At 41.5% G+C, this 19229-nt stretch overlaps 1 protein-coding gene across 4 annotated transcripts in view; it reads right to left on the bottom strand.

Moving 5' to 3' along the window:
* The window catches only part of FBH1 (F-box DNA helicase 1), a 64595-nt gene that overhangs the window by 43671 nt on the left and 1695 nt on the right, over window positions 1-19229 (bottom strand). For 2 of the 4 annotated variants that reach the window (XM_059663404.1, XM_059663411.1), the window contains exons 2-3: window positions 9530-9685; window positions 6060-6661 (exon numbers count right to left, since the gene is read on the bottom strand). In XM_059663404.1, the coding sequence (XP_059519387.1) occupies window positions 6060-6661; window positions 9530-9685 (758 nt within the window). Of the gene's footprint in view, window positions 1-6059; window positions 6662-9529; window positions 9686-19229 lie in introns of those variants that run through there. The other 2 variants (XM_059663426.1, XM_059663419.1) reach the window with 2 other exon arrangements.

Here is a 19229-nt window from a genome sequence, read left to right as displayed (position 1 = left end):
ACACCAACAGAATAGAAGGAAGAAATAGACAGCAATGTAATAGCAATAGAGGCTTCAATACTCCACTTTCAAAAATGGATAGCACAACCAGTCAGAAGAGCAATTAGGAAACAATCATTTCATTGAACCTAACAAACCTACACAGAACACTCCACCCAACAACAGTAGAATACAGTCTTCTCAAGTGAACATGGAACATTTTCCAAAAGTGATCACATGCTAGGGCACAAAACAGATCTTAACAAATTTTAAAGGATTGAAATTATAGAAAGTATCTTTTTCAATTCCTGTGGAATGAAATGAGAAATCAGTAGCAGAAAAAGAAAAGAAAACCCCCACAAATACGTGAAAATTAAACAGCACACTCTTAAAACAAGCAATGGGTCAAAAAAGAAATTAAAAAATACCTTGAGACAAATGAAAACAAAACACAGCATACCAAAACAGATATGAAGAACCTTTACATATGGGTGTGAGTAGGGGTGTTAGGACAACACGTGTAAAGAAATATGCAGTCTTTGGTTGGAATGCAACAAATCACGCGTTGTGGAAAGAACACAAGGGTGTGTTGAGAAGTGAGCAATGAGGCTGGGATAATAAAGTGGGATAAACATGGAAAGCCTTACCTGCCTCCAGGGAATTTGGATATTATTCTGGAGGCAAATGGAAACTAAACACTATAATCAGAAGTATTATTGAAGAATCAAGATAGGGGCGTAGGTAAATGCTGGTACTCACTGCCCCCCAAAACCACATCAAAATTACAACTAAAATACAGAACAACCATCATTCAGAACCACCTGAAATCTAGTTGAATGGAAGTTTTACAACTAGAGAAATAAAGAAAAAATCACATTGAGACTAATAGTAGGGGCAGAGGTGCAGAATGAGCTGGTCTGATACCCACATGTGGCAATTTTTATTTGGGAGGGATATCTCAGCTGTGGAGGCCTCCTGGGAGGAGCAAGGGGTCCCAGCCTCACACCAGATCCCCAACCCAGGGTTCTAGTACTGGGAAGAGACATCCCATAACTTCAGACTATGAAAACCAGCAGGGATTATGGCTGAATGATATGGAGGCTGCCAGAGTCCCAGGCAGTTCCTCTTAAAAGGCCCAGGCACAGACTTACTCAGACTCACTCCCTCTGAGCTCCAGCACTGGGGCAGCGGCTTGGGGGGGACCCAGAGACATATGGAGAATTGGACTGTCTGGAATAGGGGCAAGAACTTGGGGGTTCCCACACAGGGTTCATTGTTCAGAGTCCATTATTCCTATGCTAAGACCTCTGCCACTGCAGAGCTGACTGGCAACCATATTTGAGTCTCCATCAACCTGGCTCAAACTGTTTGCTCCACCCCAGTGATTTCCTGAGACCCTGCCCCACCCAATTTGTAGCCCCATCCAAGCTATTTGCAGTAGCTTTTCCATATGAATGGCTTGTCCTGTCTCAGGGTTCAGACTCTCCTAAAATTTCTCAAACAAGCAGCATCTGGTGTCAGAGCGCCCCATACCTGTCAATAAGAGGTCCAAGACCCAGCACTACCAGCTTGCCTTGTTTCACAGCTTGGCCTCACCTGGGTGCTTCTAAGCCCGATACAAGTAGCAGCCATCTGCAGATTGCTCTGTAGTTCCTGAGAGGTGGCACCAGGCAGTGGTTGACTTTGCGCCTCCCAGAAGGCCCCAGAGCCAGTGTTCCCAGTGGATAGCTTCAGACAACACCAGATTACTACTTTACACATCCACAAGCAACACACTCAAGGGGCAGATTCAGTAAGCACCAAAGCACCACTAAAGCAAGTCCTACACCAGAGGGGTGTCCCCTGAACAACAGTAGTTGCAGCTGGTCCTCACAGCCAGCCAATTGGCCTGGAGGTAAATTCCTCCCAGTGACACCAATAGTAATCAAGGCTCAACTACAATAAGACAGTGCACACAGCCCATATAGGGGTCCAACCTAGAGTGCCCAGATCAGGTGACTAGGGAGGCTGAGCCACTGGGCCATACAGAACACCTACTACACAAACCACTCTACCAACTCCAGGAGGCACAGAAGCTCTACCTAATACATCAGCAGTTCTCAACCTGTGAGTTGACCCCTTTGGGTGTCGAATGACCCTTTCACAGGGGTCATCTAAGACCATCAGAAAGCACATATATAATTACATATTGTTTTTGTGATTATGTTCAATTATGCTTTAATTATGTTCAATTTGTAACAATGAAAATACATCCTGCATATCAGATATTTACACTATGATTCGTAACAGTAGCAAAATTACAGTTATGAAGTAGCAACAAAAATAATTTTATGGTTGGGGGTCACCGCAACATGAGGAACTGTAATAAAGGGTCACGGCATTAGGAAGGTTGAGAACCACTATAATACACAGAAACAAAAACATCAAAGTAGCCAAATGCAGAGACAAAGGAACATGTTACAAATGAAAGAACAGAAAATATCTAAAGAAAAAGAACTAAATTAAATGGAAGCAAACAGGAGGAAACCAAGATGGCGGCATAGGTAAACACCGGAGATTGCTGCCTTGCACAACCGCTTCAAAAATACAACTAAAAGACAGAACGGACATCATCCAGAACCACAGGAAGGCTGGCTGAGTGGAAATTCTACAACTAGAAGAAAAGAGAAAAGCATACCAAAACTCAGAGGAGGTGCGGTGAGGAAGTAAAATACAAAGGTGCGGAGGTGCATGTGGAGAGGGCTGGCGGTTGAGGACACGGTTGTCTTTTTCAATCAGGAGGGAGTCTCAAGCTCTGCGCTCCAGTTCCAGGTGAGTCTCTGGGGACCCAGACTCATATGGGAGAAACGGGACTGTCTGGCATCGGTCGGAACTTGAGGGCAGCTTTCTCTCAGAGGTGCTCGCAGCGATTGCAATGCCGGGAGCAGGCAAGCCTGAGAGCAGCCATAACTGCTCGCTCCATCCGCCCTGTTGATCCCCTGGGACCCCGATTCGCCCAAGCCGTCCACGGAGGCTTTTGCATATGAAAGGCCTGGCCCTTTGCAATCTGAAAATTACTTAACAAACTGCAGCTGGCCCAAGGCCCCAGGGCAACTTGCATTGCTTCACACCTGGCTTCTGCTGGGTAGCCTCAGGCAGAGGCTAGATTAGCACCTCCTGAGAGATCCAGGAACCAATGTGCCTGGTGGTCAGAGTGGGACCATCCAGACTGCAGCTCCTCGGATCCATAAAGGACACACTCAGGGGGCAGACTCAGTGAGCACCAATGCCCCACTGAAGCAAGTCTTGTCCCAGAGAGGTGTCTCTAGCACAGAAGTTCTCCCACTGCAGACACAGCTGATTCTCACAGCCAATTGGCCTGGAGGTCAATCCCTCCCAGTGTTACCTACAACAATCAAGACTTAACTACAACAAGACTGTGCACGAAGCCCACAAGGTGGTGCATCAAGAGTGTCTACCTAAGGTAATTGGGGAGGCTGAGCCACTGGGCCCTATAGGACATCTAGCACAGAAAGCCACTCTACCGACACAGGGAAGCAGCCAAAATGCAGAGACAAAGAAACAGGACACAAATGACAGAAATGGAGGAAAGCAAACTATTGGATATAGAGTTCAAAACCACACTTTTAAGGTTTTTCAAGAACTTTCTAGAAACTGCTGACAAATTTTGTAAGACCCTCAAAAAGACGGGTGAGACTGCCGATAAATGTAGTGAGATCCTCAAGAAATCTAGTGAGACCATTAAGGGTATGAAAAAGGACCAACTAGAAATTAAGCATACACTGACTGAAATAAAGGATATTATGCAGAGTTCCAACAGCAGGCTAGAGGATCGCAAGAATCAAGCCAAAGAATTGAAATATGAAGAAGCAAAAAACACCCAACTGGAAAAGCAAAACGAAAAAAAAATCCAAAAATACGAAGATGGTGTAAGGAGCCTCTGGGACAGCTTCAAGCGTACCAACATCCGAATTATAGGGGTGCCAGAAGAAGAGAGAGAGCAAGATATTGAAAACCTATTTGAAGAAATAATGACAGAAAACTTCCCCTACCTGGTTAAAGAAATAGACTTACAGGTCCAGGAAGCACAGAGAACCACAAACAAAAGCAATCCAAAGAGGACCACACCAAGACACATCATAATTAAAATGCCAAGGGCAAAAGACAAAGAGAGAATCTTAAAAGCAGCAAGAGAAAGAAAGTCAGTTACCTACAAGGGAATACCCATACGACTGTCAGCTGATTTCTCAACAGAAACTTTGCAGGCTAGAAGGGAGTGGCAAGAAATATTCAAAGTGATGAATACCAAGAACCTACAACCAAGATTACTTTATCCAGCAAAGCTATCATTCAGAATTGAAGGTCAGATAAAGAGCTTCACAGATAAGGAAAAGCTAAAGGAGTTCATCACCACCAAACCAGTATTATATGAAATGCTGAAAAGTATCCTTTAAGAAGAGGAAGAAGAAGAAAAAGGTAAAGATACAAATTATGAACAACAAATACACATCTATCAACAAGTGAATCTAAAAATCAAGTGAATAAATAATCTGATGAACAGAATAAATGGTGATTATAAAAGAATCAGGGGCATAGAAAGGGAGTGGACTAACTATTCTTGTGGGGGAAAGGGGTGGTGGGGATTGGGAAAAGACTGGACAAAAATCATGCACCTATGGATGAGGACAGTGGGGGGGGGGGGGGTGAGGGCAGAGGGTAGGGTAGGAACTGGGTAGAGGAGAGCTATGGGGGAAAAAAGAGAAACAACTGTAATAATCTGAACAATAAAGATTTAATTATAAAAATAAAATAAAATAAATGGAAGCAAACAAACTACTAGATACAGAGTTCAAAATAATCATTATAAGGATCCTCAAGGATCTTAATAAAACTTCAAGGGACTTAGTGAGAATTTCAAGAACATTAGTGAGAACATCAAAGACATGAAAAAGGACCAGTCCAGAATTAAGCATACTCTAACTAAAATAAAGAAATATTTACAGGGATTCAACAGTAGAGCAGAGGATGCCAAGAATCAAATCAGTGATCTGATGAGGAAGCAAAAAACCCAATCAGAAGAGCAAAAGAAAAAAGAATAAAAAAATATGAAGATAATGTAAGGAGCCTCTGGGACAACTTCAAGCATACCAACATTTGCATTATGGGGGTGCCAGAGAAGAGAAAGATATTGAAAACTTATTTGAAGAAATAATAAGAGAAAACTTCCCCTACCTGATGAAAGAAATAGACCTAGTGAAATAAATAGTCTCTGAGGAAACACAGAGTCCCAAACAAGAGTAACCCAAAGAATCCCATACCAAAATACATCATAATTAAAATGGCAAAGGTTACAGACAAAGAGAGGATCTTAAACTCAGCAACAGAAAAGTAGTTACTTACCTACAGGGGAGCACCCATATGTCTGTCAGCTGATTTCTCAACAGAAACTTTGCAGGCCAGAAGAGAGTGGCAAGAAATATTCAAAGTAATGAATAACGAGGACCTACAACCAAGATTAATCTACCCCAGTAAAGCTATCATTTAGAATTGAAGGACAGATAAAGAGTTTCACAGATAAGAAAAAGCTAAAGGAGTTCATCACCACTAAACCAGTATTACATGAAATGTTGAAGGGTCTTCTTTAAGAAGAAGGAAAAATATGTTTATATGAACAATAAAATGGAAATAAATACATATCTATCAACAATGGAATCTAAAAATCAAAATAAATGAACAAGAAATCTAATAAACAAAATCAACTGATGAATAAAATAGAACCAGAGACATGGCAACATGGTACAGACTGATAAATCTCAGAAGGAAGAGGGGAGAAAGGATGGGAAGAGCTTAGTCAAAGAACTTATATGCATATATGCATTACCTATGGACACAGACAATAGGGTGGTGAAGGCCTGGGGCAGGGTGGGAACAATGTGGAAGTGGGGCAATGGGAGGAAAAAGAAGAGACATCTGTAATACTCTCAACAATAAAGATTTAAAAAAAAAAGAAGTGTGTATTAGGGAAGCTAATCTTTTTATTTTTAGAGAAAACATCAGAGAACTCCAAGTGTTTTACATACCAGTGGATCACTAATTATCTCCCTCCAAAGATGGCACACCAAGCACAGATTCCAATAGAGATCTTCCACAGGGAGGAAAGCAAAAATGTGCCTTAGGACTTCGCTGGGAAGGCTGCAGATATGGCTCTGGGGTTCTTGGCAGGGCAAGGTTCCAAGAAGTCCATAGTAAGAGTCAGGAATGGGATCATGATCCATGTTCTCCACTTCTTGGCTGGGTTCTTCAGTCTCTGCAGAGAGCCATGACAAAAAGCCCTCTGCTTCCAGTCTAGCTTCCCTGGCCTTTGTGCAGGACAGGGGCAAATAATGCTGTGGGGGTTTTTTAGAAACCCCATGCCAGTGACTGGTCCCTGTAGCTTGATTCCTCTCATCCTCAAAGGACCGAGAGCGCTTCCTTACCAGCAGAGCAGAGCCTGACGAGCCCAGTCTTGCTTCTCCATCATCTTCCTGAGAGAGGGCACAATTGCTTTCTGTAACAAACATCATTTCACTCTCTGAGTCCTTAGAGCTGTCCTGGCCCACAGAATTGCTTTTAGCCATGTCATTGGTACACCGCCGCTGGCCAGCTGGGAAGAATTCAGTGATGTACCTTTGACATCCTTGACCTGCACAGAGAACCCAAAAAGAGTAACAAGAAATTAATAATGACTGCTGACCCGTTGGTAACCCAAATGATACAAACTAATTTCAATTAAGAGACAAGAATATAGTTATTGGCTAAATGATTATATAAAGAGCTTAAACAGCCCCCCCCCTCAAAAAACAACAACACATTTACATTTGGCTCCATCATATAGAATGACAGAAACCAGTCTTCAGATAGTGTGAGGACCACATTATACTTTGTAATATATACAAACTGAACATATGAATGGGCAAAGCAAACAACTGTCCACATTCACTCACACGTCCACCTATAAAAATTCACACCTCCTAGCTTGCTCTTATAATAAAAAAAATCTAAGTTTGCTTAAGTAGAAAGAAAAATGCTTCAGGTTATCAGGATTCAGTAAAACCCACTCTCCATGTGACAGAGTTAAAACCGTTTTATTTTCATTTCTTCCTGTGCAGCTGACACATTAATTTATTTTAAAATAAAAAGAAAGGACTTGGAATTCTCTTCAGATTATTAGAGTGGTATCTAATCTAATTTATACATTTATTCATAAGCACCTATGATTCTAAGACAAAAATAAAATGAAAAATGATATAGTGTAGGGAGTGGCTATAGAGTTAAGCCTAGGACTGACCTGTGGCAGGGCCACAAACAAGTCCCAGCTTGGAGGGCAGAGCCCTCCTGGCATGGTTAAGCTTGACCTTATAGTCCTCCCTTGCTCCTTCCTAAGTAGCTAATGGGCTGTGGGAGGTGCAGCAAGTGCTACCAAAACAAGGTGAAACTCACAAAAACATTGTAAACATGTTGACCACTTCTCTTGTTTTGCTTTGTGTGCTCTGACTATAAAATAAAGCTTTAGCTTACAGGCTGGATCACTGTTTCCTTATCCAGGCACAGTGATTCCACCTAGCCCCAGCTGTATTCTCTTGTCTGTCTTCTTTAATCCTTCACCGCCCCTCCTCAGGTTCACCCTTGGCTGTGCTGGCATGGCACAATATAGTCCCTGACCTCAAAGACTTTTCAGGCACTAAGGGGAATCAAAAGGTGATTTCATACATCATTACTGCACTTTAAACTCTTATAAATTATTGTAAAATGCCAATGAACACCTTATCAATATACAACAAAATACATGGTTCCTTTCTGAAATGACTGTAGCCAGAATTTTTACTTTGGAAATAAGAGAGTGGAACAAAACTAAGTTTAGCCTTGCCTGGCCTGCATAGCTCAGTGGTTGAGCATTGACCTATTAACCAGGAGGTCACAGTTCAATTCCCAATCAGGGCACATACCTGGGTTGCGTGTTCGATCCCCAGTGTGGGGCATGCAGGAGGCAGCTAATCAATGATTCTCTCTCATCATTTATGTTTTTATCTCTCTCTCCCTCTCCCTTCCTCTCTAATATCAATAAAAATGTATTTTTTAAAAATGTGTTTAAAATATATTTTAAAAAATCATTTTAGAATGTTTTTATAACATTCTGAAAAAAATGGAAAAAAATCCTAGGTTTGGCCTTTAAAAGAATTTAATTTTTTTTTCTATGTTAGGAAAATAAAACTATAACTGTTTCTGGGGTAATGTGATAAAAACCCAGATTTGAAGTTAACAGGCCTGGGTTAAATCTTGATATTTTCTAATTGTGAGAATTCAATCACAGCAATATCTATTAAGAGTCTACTACATGCTCAGTGCTAGGACACCCCATTGAAACATACACATGCTAACAGTCTTTATCAAAAAGAATTCACAATAGAGAAGTTGACTTATCTACACAAAACAAACAAAATATAACCAGTTAGTTTAAAACTGCCTCATAAATTGGTTATGGCACTTCCAGAAGTGATAAAAACACAATATTTAAAGACAACTGGATAAGATTTAAGTTGGATGATGAAATTATATATCAAAGGGAAATAAGGCAATCTGGATCATACATCTATTATTAAAAGATGATTGGTAATATTTTACTTAAAATCTTTTTTCCTCGAAATATTAATGTTTATTGCATGTAATATTATATATAAAATCATTTTTCTTGAAATATTAAGTTTATTGCAGGTAACATTTAAAATCGTTTTTCTTGAAATATTAATGTTTATTTCATGTAACATATTTAAAATCATTTTTCTTGAAATATTAATGTTTATTGCATATAACATATTTAAAAGTTTTTCTTGAAAAAAAATTAATTTTTTTAAAAGTTGGAATTCATTTGGCATATAGGGAAATGATACAGAACTTGCATGTAATAAATAAAAAAAATCAGGTGATGGCAAGTTTGAGCTTGGGTCCATAATAGTAATGGGGACATTTTGCTGTTGGTTCTTGAGTGGCAGTGACATGACAGGAAATGGTACTCAAGAATATTATCTTGATGTGTGTTCCACCTGGTTTGAAAGAAATAAAATCTAAAGGCAAGGAAAAGTGTTACTACAGCAGTCCAGGTCTGAGGTAACCAAGGACACAGTCTACGACGAAATCACTGAATGAGGGAACATTTTGGAGAAAAATAATGATACAATGGACCTACTGGCAATTGGACAAAGAAGATTACTGCAGAGTCTAGAAATCAAAATGGTTCTAGATTAGAATAGTGGTGATATTGGTATGTGTTTTCTACCATGTTATAGTTAAGCAAGCTCATGGAATTCATTCAGTCATGTTTTCCTGGGGCCTTTACCAACCACTTACAATAGGAAGCAATTTTCATGGAAAATGCACAAATAATGAAAAAAGTGTCAAAATGTTGCAACAGGACTACAAAATCACTACAATAATACTTACAAATACTGGGAGACATTCAAAAGCCACACACACTACAGATTCTAAGTGCAAGGTACATTTTTGGAAGACATACCCCTAGTCCCTCTTTTTGTTCTGGGTCTAGGATAGAGACCATGGTTCGGGTCTCTGTTTGTCCATCTTTGACCGAAGGGCTGGGTCACAGCCAAGTGACTTCGAGACAAATGTTGGCAGTCGATGGCTGTAAGATGCTTCCGCTTAAACCGTCTCACTGTATTACACCAATTGGCAAAAGAAATGGGACACTTGTTAGTTACTATCAATTCTACAAGCTAGCCAGAAAATTATTCTTAATTTTCAGGAATACAGTGACTGTGGACCACTTAGCCAACCCTTTTCTTCTTCTCTACCTTCACATCAACTTTTAGTCATTTCATAGTTTCTTAGCATTTCTTCCTCAAAATTTAAGAAAAAAATCCAAAAATAAGATCCTAAAAAGATTTTTTTTTTAACTTATACTTTCTAGAAGCCCTGATCATAAAATACTCTTTCAAAAGGAAGTTGCCAGTAGTGGATAAATTGAGATCTGGCATCTTTTACTTGACTTTAGCCAGGCACTTATGCTCCCATAAAAATCATAAGTTGGCTATAACTTTTCAAAAACAAACTCATCCATCATCCTCTGTACAATATATACCAGCTTCTCCAAGTCTCAGAAGCAGAACGCAATGACAAACAAAACAGTCACTGTAAATTCCTAGAGAAGACTACACTGTCAGCCTCTTAGCCCCCAGATCTCAGCATTGGGCACAGGATAGGAGCGAGGTTCCCAAATATAAGAGAACCAAGTCCACTTTTAGAAAGATCTCAAAGGAGGAAATCTCATATTCTCCATTAGCAACACATTATAGCAATTGTACCTAGAATTTTGTCTCAAGTCTTTAGTTGTGCACCCAAATCTATAATACACCGCTAAATTCAGCTTTTGGAAAGGTACAAAATAGAGGCTGTCAGCAGATTTGCATAGAACAGCTCATACACATACAGTGCATCTTGGATTTTTTTCTGTAAAAAGTATGGAATGGCTTTATCCTATCCTTCCCCAGTGCATTAAAAATACAGAAGCATTGAAAATAACCAAGTAGGTAGTTATGTCTTAATCACATGGCTAAGAGTCAAAGAAGGTAAGAAAATATTACATCTTTTCCTCTGCTGTACCCTCTGCATGTAGCATGGTGCCACACACACAGTACATGGTCAATAAATACTGAAAGAACAAAGAAGGATGAGAACACAGCAAAGTCAGAGTGGTAAGGCTGGGTGGGCAGTAGAGGAACCTAAGCCCTAGATCAGTAGGAATTTGCTTTCATGTGGAATTTGGCAAGAAAAGACCACATGCCCTAGCTGGTTTGGTTCAGTGGATAGAGTGTCCACCTACGGACTGAAGGGTCCCAGGTTCGGTTCCAGGCCAAGGGCACATGCCCGGGTTGCAGGCTTGATCCCCAGTAGGGAGCCTACAGGAGGCATCCAATCAATGATTCTATCTCATCAATGATGTTTCTATCTCTCTCTCCCTCTCCCTTCCTCTCTGAAAAAAAAAATATATATATATATTTAAATAATTTTTTTTTAAAAAAATAAGACCACATGGAGGAACTCTTACATGTAGCATACCAGACAAGAAAACACCAAAAATACCCAAAAGAAACTGTTTTATAAAAGTAGATAATATGGACAAAGGTAGAGTTTTATTTATGGATTTATTTTGTAAAATTCATCTGAATCTTAAATGCTTGTTGAAAGATTAAATGTTTGCAGAAATCTAACAAAGGCACTGGAGCAAAAGAAAGAGGTAAGGGGAGGGAATGGAAGAACAGCGTATTCTGCTTCCAGAGTTCTGGTATATTCCAATATTCCAGTATTCTGGCAAGAAGCCATCATGGAAGGGGCTAAGTTAACTTCTGTGGGGAAGGGTACCTAAACTGAGCAACCTGGCTTCTGGGTACTAATACAGCTGCCTATATTTTCATTTGGAATGGTGTCACCTGAGCCATGACTGCAAACCTGGGATGCAGAGCTAACACTTTTATTGTATTTATATGTCAAAAATTACTTTTCTGATTTTAGCTAAAGGTTAAAAAAATTAGATTGTAGTTAACCTGCCTCTCAGGTCTGAGAGAGGATGTGCTGTGATTCACTGAACTGGAAGCCAGGAGCCCTTCATTAAACATTTCACTACAAGGCTGCATGGTATATTCAGATTTGGAGTCAGAAGACCTCTTCCACTTGGTAGGTGTATTAATCACTAAAAGCCTCGATTCCTTCATCATTAAAAATGGGGATTATAATAACCTGCCACACTGAATTTGCAGAATAGTTAAATGAGGTTCAAATGAAACAAAATAGATGAAAGTACTTGTGACACCCACATTGAAGCTGATAAGACCTACCAACTGAAATGTCAAAAGAATTACATATCAACTACACCATTCTGAGTATCTCTTAAAAGGTGCATAAGGTATATTTTAATAGCATTAACACTCTTGCAAAATTATATTTTTAAAACTATAGCAAAATCCTAACCACCCCTTTATTTTTATTAATAACTAGAGGCCCAGTGTGCACAAATTCATGGATAGGTGGGATCCGGCTGTCCCAGCCCAATTCAGGGCAGATTGGGGCTGGGCCTGTGGGGAGGAGATGCAGGGAGGTTGGCCAGCCTGCGCGCCTCGATCGGGGCCAATCAGAGCTGGGTCAACTGGGGGGAGGGACCACAGGTAATTGGCCAGGGGACCCCAACCCCAATTGGGGGGGCTGATTGGGGGCAGGGCTGGCTGTGGGGAGGGGCTATGGGCAGTGGGCTGGCTGGCCCCACCCCTCAATGGGGTTGGGGGAGCTGATCAGGGGTCAGTGGCTGGGGGTGGGGTTGTGGGAGGTTGGCCGGCCAACCCCACCCACTGGGGGGACAATCAGGGGCAGGGCAGGATGGGGAAAGGGGCTGCGGGCCAATTGGGAGCCCATCGGGGGCAGGGCCAGCCAGAGGTAGGGGCTAAAGGAGGTTGGCCAGCTGGCCCTGCCCTCTACTGGGGTGGGGAGGGCAATCAGGGGCGGGGCCGGCTGTGGGGAGGGGCTGTGGGAGGTTGGCCAGTTTGCTGGCCACAGTGGGCATCATAGTGACCAGTTGTTCTGGTCATTACAGAGTTCTGGTCACTGGCTTTTTATATATATAGACTAGTGGCCTGGTGCACGAAATTTGTGCACATCAAAGGGACTTAATTAGAGGAAATATTTTAATATTGCTATTTGCCCTTTCTCTATAATAGAAGTGTCAGAGATGAAAGAAAATTAGTAAAATGTATATGAAAATCTTCCTCCTGTCAGAGTCTAGGGCAGGGGTGGGCAAACTTTTTGACTCAAGGGCCACAATGGGTTCTTAAACTGGACTCAGAAGAAGGAGCTGCGGCCGTGTTTCCCGACGTTGCCATGTTAACACTGCTGCTGGTGAAGGAGCAGAGGGGAGAGCAAGAGAACCCTCCGCTCTTTCGGCTCCACGGGCCGGATAGAACAGCCGAACGGGCCGGATTCGGCCCGCGGGCCATAGTTTGCCCACGGCTGGTCTAGGGCATGCCACGGGAACCAGAGTCTAGTCCCCACCCACCCACATGCGCCTCGAAATCACGTGAGACCCAGACCTGGCTGGCCCCACCCCCATTGGGCTAGATCCAGACCCAACCGGCCCCACCCCCGTCAAGCCCTGCCAGGTGGGGGGCACGGCCTCAGGTCACCTGGCCCAGTGCCAGAGTGGGGAGCGTGGCCTGAGGTCTCCCGGCCCAGGCCGGGGGGTGGGCCTTGAGGTCCCCCGTCAAGCCCCACAGGCAGAGGGCACAGCCTGAGGTGCCCTGTCAAGCCCTGCTGGGCCGGGGCGTGGCTTCAGGTCCCATGGCCCAACGCCAGAGCGGGGGTGCGGTCTGAGGTCCCCTGTCAAGCCCCACCAGGCGGGGGGGGCGCTACCTGAGGTCCCCTGCACTGGCCCAGCACCATGCAGCCTCAGGTCCCTGCTGATTGCTTAAGTCTCATAATGGGAACTTGGCCTCCGCTGTGGGCGCAGCCATCCTGTGTTACAGAATCCCTGCCTCCGCTGTGGGCACAGCCATTTGACCATTATGGAGTGTTGGTCAATTTGCATATCCCTCTTTATTAGATAAGATAGATGCTTTTAAACCAACAGTGCAAATATAACTTCATCAAAATAAAGGTGCTCAAGTGCTACCTCTCTTTCCCCTGAGTCCCTCAAAGCCCATGGTATTTCTCCCTCCTTTAGACAGCAAGTGCACTTTGCACCTCTCTTACAGGGCACTTATTGTTAGAAGCTGCTCGAGATTCCTCAAGGAGCAAAGTCAGAGAGTGCTCCGTGATCAACGTGCACTGGTAAGAAAGGCATGGAGATCAGAATCACTCGTGGACTTTTCAAACTCTGCAAGGCCCCAAAGACACTTAACTGAGTCTCCTCCAAACCTAAGTATTTGAACCCCTCCTGGAGACTCTACCACAGTGACTAACAAAAATGTGTCATATCCCTCAGGTGTTAGAACAAAATAAAAACAACTGAGAATGTATGAAAATCATTTTGCCAAACATAATTTTACCCATTCCCACACTTTTTCTGCAATGGCTTTTTTATGTGTGTCATCTCTCTGATCACTCACTCCCATAGTCCCTTTTCTAGAGGCCCCAGCTCAGATAGTTGGTTCTGGGTCTTTGCTATATGATTTCAAAGTGATGATTACCTGGAGATTGGCCCCTTACCCATCATCAATCTCTTCTTCACCAAGATGGTGATCTGTCCCATCCTCTACCAGTCAGGCCCACTGATGCGATTAAACTTCGATCAGTCTCCCTTGAACTAGTTTCTACTAAACCTTTACTAGACTACAAGCCCTTAAAAGACAAGGAACATGTCTCACAGCACTTGGCACACTTCTTGGCAAATAACAGATATTCAGATACTTGTTGAATGACAAGTGGCTGATTCCTCAATTCTGTTTTAATCTGCCTGGCTTCATTTTTTAATCTTCTTTATTGCCAAACAATTTATAAAACAAGTCACAAAAAGTAAAATAGAGTGCTTTGACTTTTGTGGCAAAGACTGAAGTTCCTTTTCTTCCTCAGCACACAGCTAGTCTACACTTCCCTGTCCTGCTTGCAGGTGGATGTTGCCTTATCTGAGCTCTACCCCAGAGAATGTGAGTAAAAGGGATGTGTGCCTCTTCCAGGCCTGGCCCACAGAAAACTCTCATGCTTGTTCCTCCATTCTCTGCTCTCCTTCCAGTGAACAGAGGACGTAGATTCCCCAGGGCATCCTTTGAAGACACACTTTGAAAAAGGAAAAGCCTCCAGCAGCCAGGGTCCTTGGATTAGAGCTTTAGAGTGCCATTCCTTCCCCACAACTCACTCACTCTCTCTTTTTCTCGTTCACCAGCAATCTTGATATACCTTAGGTCAGTGGTTCTCAACCTTGGCTGCTCTTTAGAATCACCTGGGAATCTTTTTAAAATCCTGATTTCTGGGCCCCATCCTCCAGAAATTCTGTTTCTTTGTTACTAATGTTGTATATGATTTCAAAGTGATGATTACCTGGAAATTGGTAATAAAGAAACAGAATTTCCGGAGGATGAGGCCCAGAAATCAGGATTTTAAAAAGATTCCCACGTGATTCTAATGTGCAGCCAAGTTTGAGAACCACTGCCTTAGATGGTTATGTGACTGAGAAATGAACTTATTGTTAGGCCATTACATGTTTGCGCCTGTTACTATAGTCAAGCTTACCCTAATCATTCCAAGATCATTTGTAATTGATACCAAATAACTTCCTTTCTTCCCCTACTCCCTATCTTTACTAATCACAAATATACCAAAAAGTCCTCTTAACATTTACAGGTTATAAATCCTAAGTGAACAAAATAAAGATTGTAAGTACCTACAATTCCTAGAGGAAAAAAAAATTTTTTTTTTTTAAATCAAGGTAACTCTAGTACAAGGACCTGACTGGAGAGACTACCCATAACAAGAACCACAAAGAGCAGTTTTGCTACTCTAGGTAATTTGCTGAGTTCCTAACCTCATCTTATTAGTTCCCTACAAGCCTCCCAGTTTTCCCTGAGGGACTCTGTGAAGATCAACAAGTAGACCAGTAGTTCTCAACCTTTGTTTGGCTATGTCCCACCTAAGCATCTCTAAAATCCTGATGACCACCCCGCCCCCTGTGACATATAACTCTTATTACTCAAAAAGTGAACTCCTATTCACGTGGAGGAAGCCTAAAAGGTCATTAACTTGGTCTAAAAAAGCTTCCAAAGAACATGGCATCTATGAAAGAGAAAAATAAAAGAACGAAAGGACAGTTGAAGTACTATGGAAGAAATCACTACGAAATTGTTTAAAAAATAATATGAAATGATATGAAAAAATAGCAAATAAAGTTTCAAAACATATAAGAGAACTGAAATGCATAAATAAGTCACAATATATATATATATTGTATATGAGGCCCCTAGAACCATAAAAAATGCAAAAAATTCACTGTTAATAACTCATTCTCGATTGCCCCCCTTAAAAATCAAATTGCCCCCCTGTGGGGCGTGCGCCCCACGTTGGGAACCACTGAAGTAGACACTTTCCCTCCTATGTTTCCTGTGGAGACCTCAGAGGTGCACCGCAATGCAGCTCATTATTACAAGGACTCAGGGACCTCACAGGTCAGGATGCCACCTGTGGGGTCTAAGAGCCCAATTGAAACACAGTTAGCAGTGTTGTTCCTCAACTCCAGGATAGTAGAAAATATTCATTCCAGCCAGGAAGCACTCTGCCATAATAAAACCATCCCATATGTCTCTGAGAAACTTGTCGTAATTATTCACATAACTATGTGTCTAATATATGTCATATATAAATTATTATTATTACCAGAGTAGACTTTATTCTGCAGTATTAACAACTGATTGTGTAAGTGTGTCTTGATATGTCTTCTAGCCTGGACTGAAAGCTCCATAGTCAGGTGGGAGGGAAGAAAGAACTCACTCAGCCACTTTTGCACAGTGCTCCATAAATAACTGTCGTATAAATGAAGAACTGCACAGCTACAGCACTTTGCTCTGAAGGAGTGGAGGTTATCTTTGGAACCCTATACTACTTTATAGCTCCTAAACGCTTCTTAGCTTTTAAGGTTCTTTCACATACTCTCATTTGATCTTCACACAATCTTATGATTGTGCCATGATTAAACTGGGGTTCAGAGAAGACTTGCTTAAAGTCACAAAACAGCTTATAGGTGATGGAATGTAGGTCTTCTGACTCCCCAAGTCCAGTGCTCTTTATGCTATAACATTCTCCCTTCTATTTTCCATGTTCAGAAATATTTGAAGCAGTTTCTAAAAACATCAGGTTTAATTTCTATATCACTATTGTTTAATCATTGTGCAATGTCATAACCAAAGATTTAGTAACAAGCAAGTATACAGATAACAGATAAAGTAACTATGGGGAAAAAATCACTAAATACTGTAGACTCAAAATGGAAACACTTTAAAATATTTTGTTCCATTAGTTCTAAAAGAAACAAATGCAGAAAGAAAACATGATAGAGCTAGCTTTTCCCGGGTATTTGCTCTTGATCCAATGCCAGGTCCTTCCCAGCATCACAGCCTACTTCTCTACAAACCCAAAAGGTCTAGGCTCCAGGCTCCATCATCCTTAGGTCCTCTCACAACCTGCAAACAACTGCTCCTCTCTTGGAGACATGTTCACCTAATATTGCAAACTAGGATGGAGGCAGCTTTTTTTCTATGTATGTTTCTCACAAGAAAATGAAGGAATAATTTTAAAAAGAAGCCCAGCCAGTGTGGCTCAGTGGTTGAGTGTCGACCCAAGAACCAGGAGGTCACAGTTCAATTCCCAGTGAGAGTACATCAATGATTCTCTCTTATCATTGATGTATCTATCTCTCTCTCCCTCTCCCTTCCTCTCTCTGAAATCAATAAAAACATCTCTTCTTAAAAGGAAAAACAAGAAATGATCATTTTTTTTACAGAGTAGAACATATTTTTATGTATTTGAATAGCTTTTTCTACTGCCAATTCATTTCACAACCACTTTTAAGTATCCACTATGTCTAAAATTCATTATGAACACGAGCGCTTCCTCTCTTGGCATATCTGGTGTCAAATGTTATTTTAGACACTGAAAATACAAAATGAGTAAGACAGCCTGCCCATAAGGCAGCTACAAAACAAACATAAATTACTATACATACGGCAATGTAAATTCCACACCAATGCACACAGGAAGTGCTATGACAGAAAGAAAAGCTAACAGGAAAGTTGAAAAGGCTTTATGAAGAGCTCAGCCCCAAAAGATGAACAGGATTCAGTATGGTAAAACAAACAAAATGTGCAAAAACACAGAGACATGGCACAGCACTGGTGTGAAGGGAAGTCAGGTTTCGTCATAAGAGATTCGCAAATGGGAAACAGAGCTGAAAAAGAAATTTGGAGGCACAGATTATAAATGTCCTTAAATACATATAACACTAAGGAAATTGAATGTTAACAGATAGGCAATTCAGAGAATCATCTAGCTCTTAAGCAGGGTCAATGCACAATCAAATTTGCATGTTTAGAACAGTAACTCTGGAGGTAGGGTAGTCATGAAGATTGTCTAGAAAACAAGGCAGAACCTGAAGCAAGAGTTGGTAAAGTCTTGAGAGCAGTGGCAGAAATAGGAAGCAGGAGGCCCTGGTTGGTCAAGGATACATACCTGGGTTGCGGGCAGCAACCAATTGATGTTTCTCTCTCCCCCTCCCTCCCTTCTACTCTCTCTAAAAATCAATGGGAAAAATATCCTTGGGTGATGATTAACTAGAAGGAAAGAAGGGAGGAAGGGAGGGAGGGAGGGGGAGAGGGAGGGAAAGTCAAGATCAACAAGTCTTTTCTAACAAGACTGGATGAAAAAGGTAAAAAAAGAACAAAGAAAACTGAAATTTCCAGTATAAATATCATTAACTACATTAGGAGTAAAGGAGAAATAGTGCTCTTTTTTTCATCACTTTTTCCTGGAGTGAGGGGGAGGATGAAAGGTTTCAGTTTTGAAAATAGTTTTGTTTTGTTTTAAAGTTATCTGTGGAATGCCAGGTAAAGCTCCAGGAGGCACTTTGAAATATGCGACTGGTCCTCAAAAGACATGTGACTGACAGTTGAGATAAGATTTGAGGTGCTTTAGTGAGATGCTTTTAGAAGTAGATGACTCCATAGCCAGAAGGGCAACGACAGAATCAAATTCAATCTTCAAATAAAGTCAGCCCAGGAAGGATAGAGGAATCTAATAACCAGAGAAAAGATAATGGCAACAAATAGGAAATTAGAGCTCTAAGTCCAATACCAACGTTTGGTGTTCACACACTCACAAATGACAAAACATGTCAAATGATCACGACATCAATGACCACTGGTGAATGCTACATAACCATGAAATACAACGCAGGAGAAAGGAAAGCAGACAGCGAGGAGCAAATCATAATGCCAACATGACCACATGCAAAATGAGACAGTAAAAGCCAGACCACAAACTCCAAAAGATGCACCAAAAAAAATGGGCAGCCTAACTGGAAAATCAGCAAGATCCCAGTTAGCTTCCTGTACACCATGCTTTTCACCCAGAAAATCACAGGAGCTGTGGACAGATTCACATACATTATCATCTAGTTATCTAAAGGTGGAGTACAGATCACAATAAGTTTATAAAAAGGACAAAAGAGACAGAGT

Source organism: Myotis daubentonii, chromosome 1, assembly GCF_963259705.1.
Source record: "Myotis daubentonii chromosome 1, mMyoDau2.1, whole genome shotgun sequence".
Classification (NCBI taxonomy): Eukaryota; Metazoa; Chordata; class Mammalia; order Chiroptera; family Vespertilionidae; genus Myotis; species Myotis daubentonii.
This window is presented reverse-complemented; position numbering and strand designations above follow the sequence as displayed.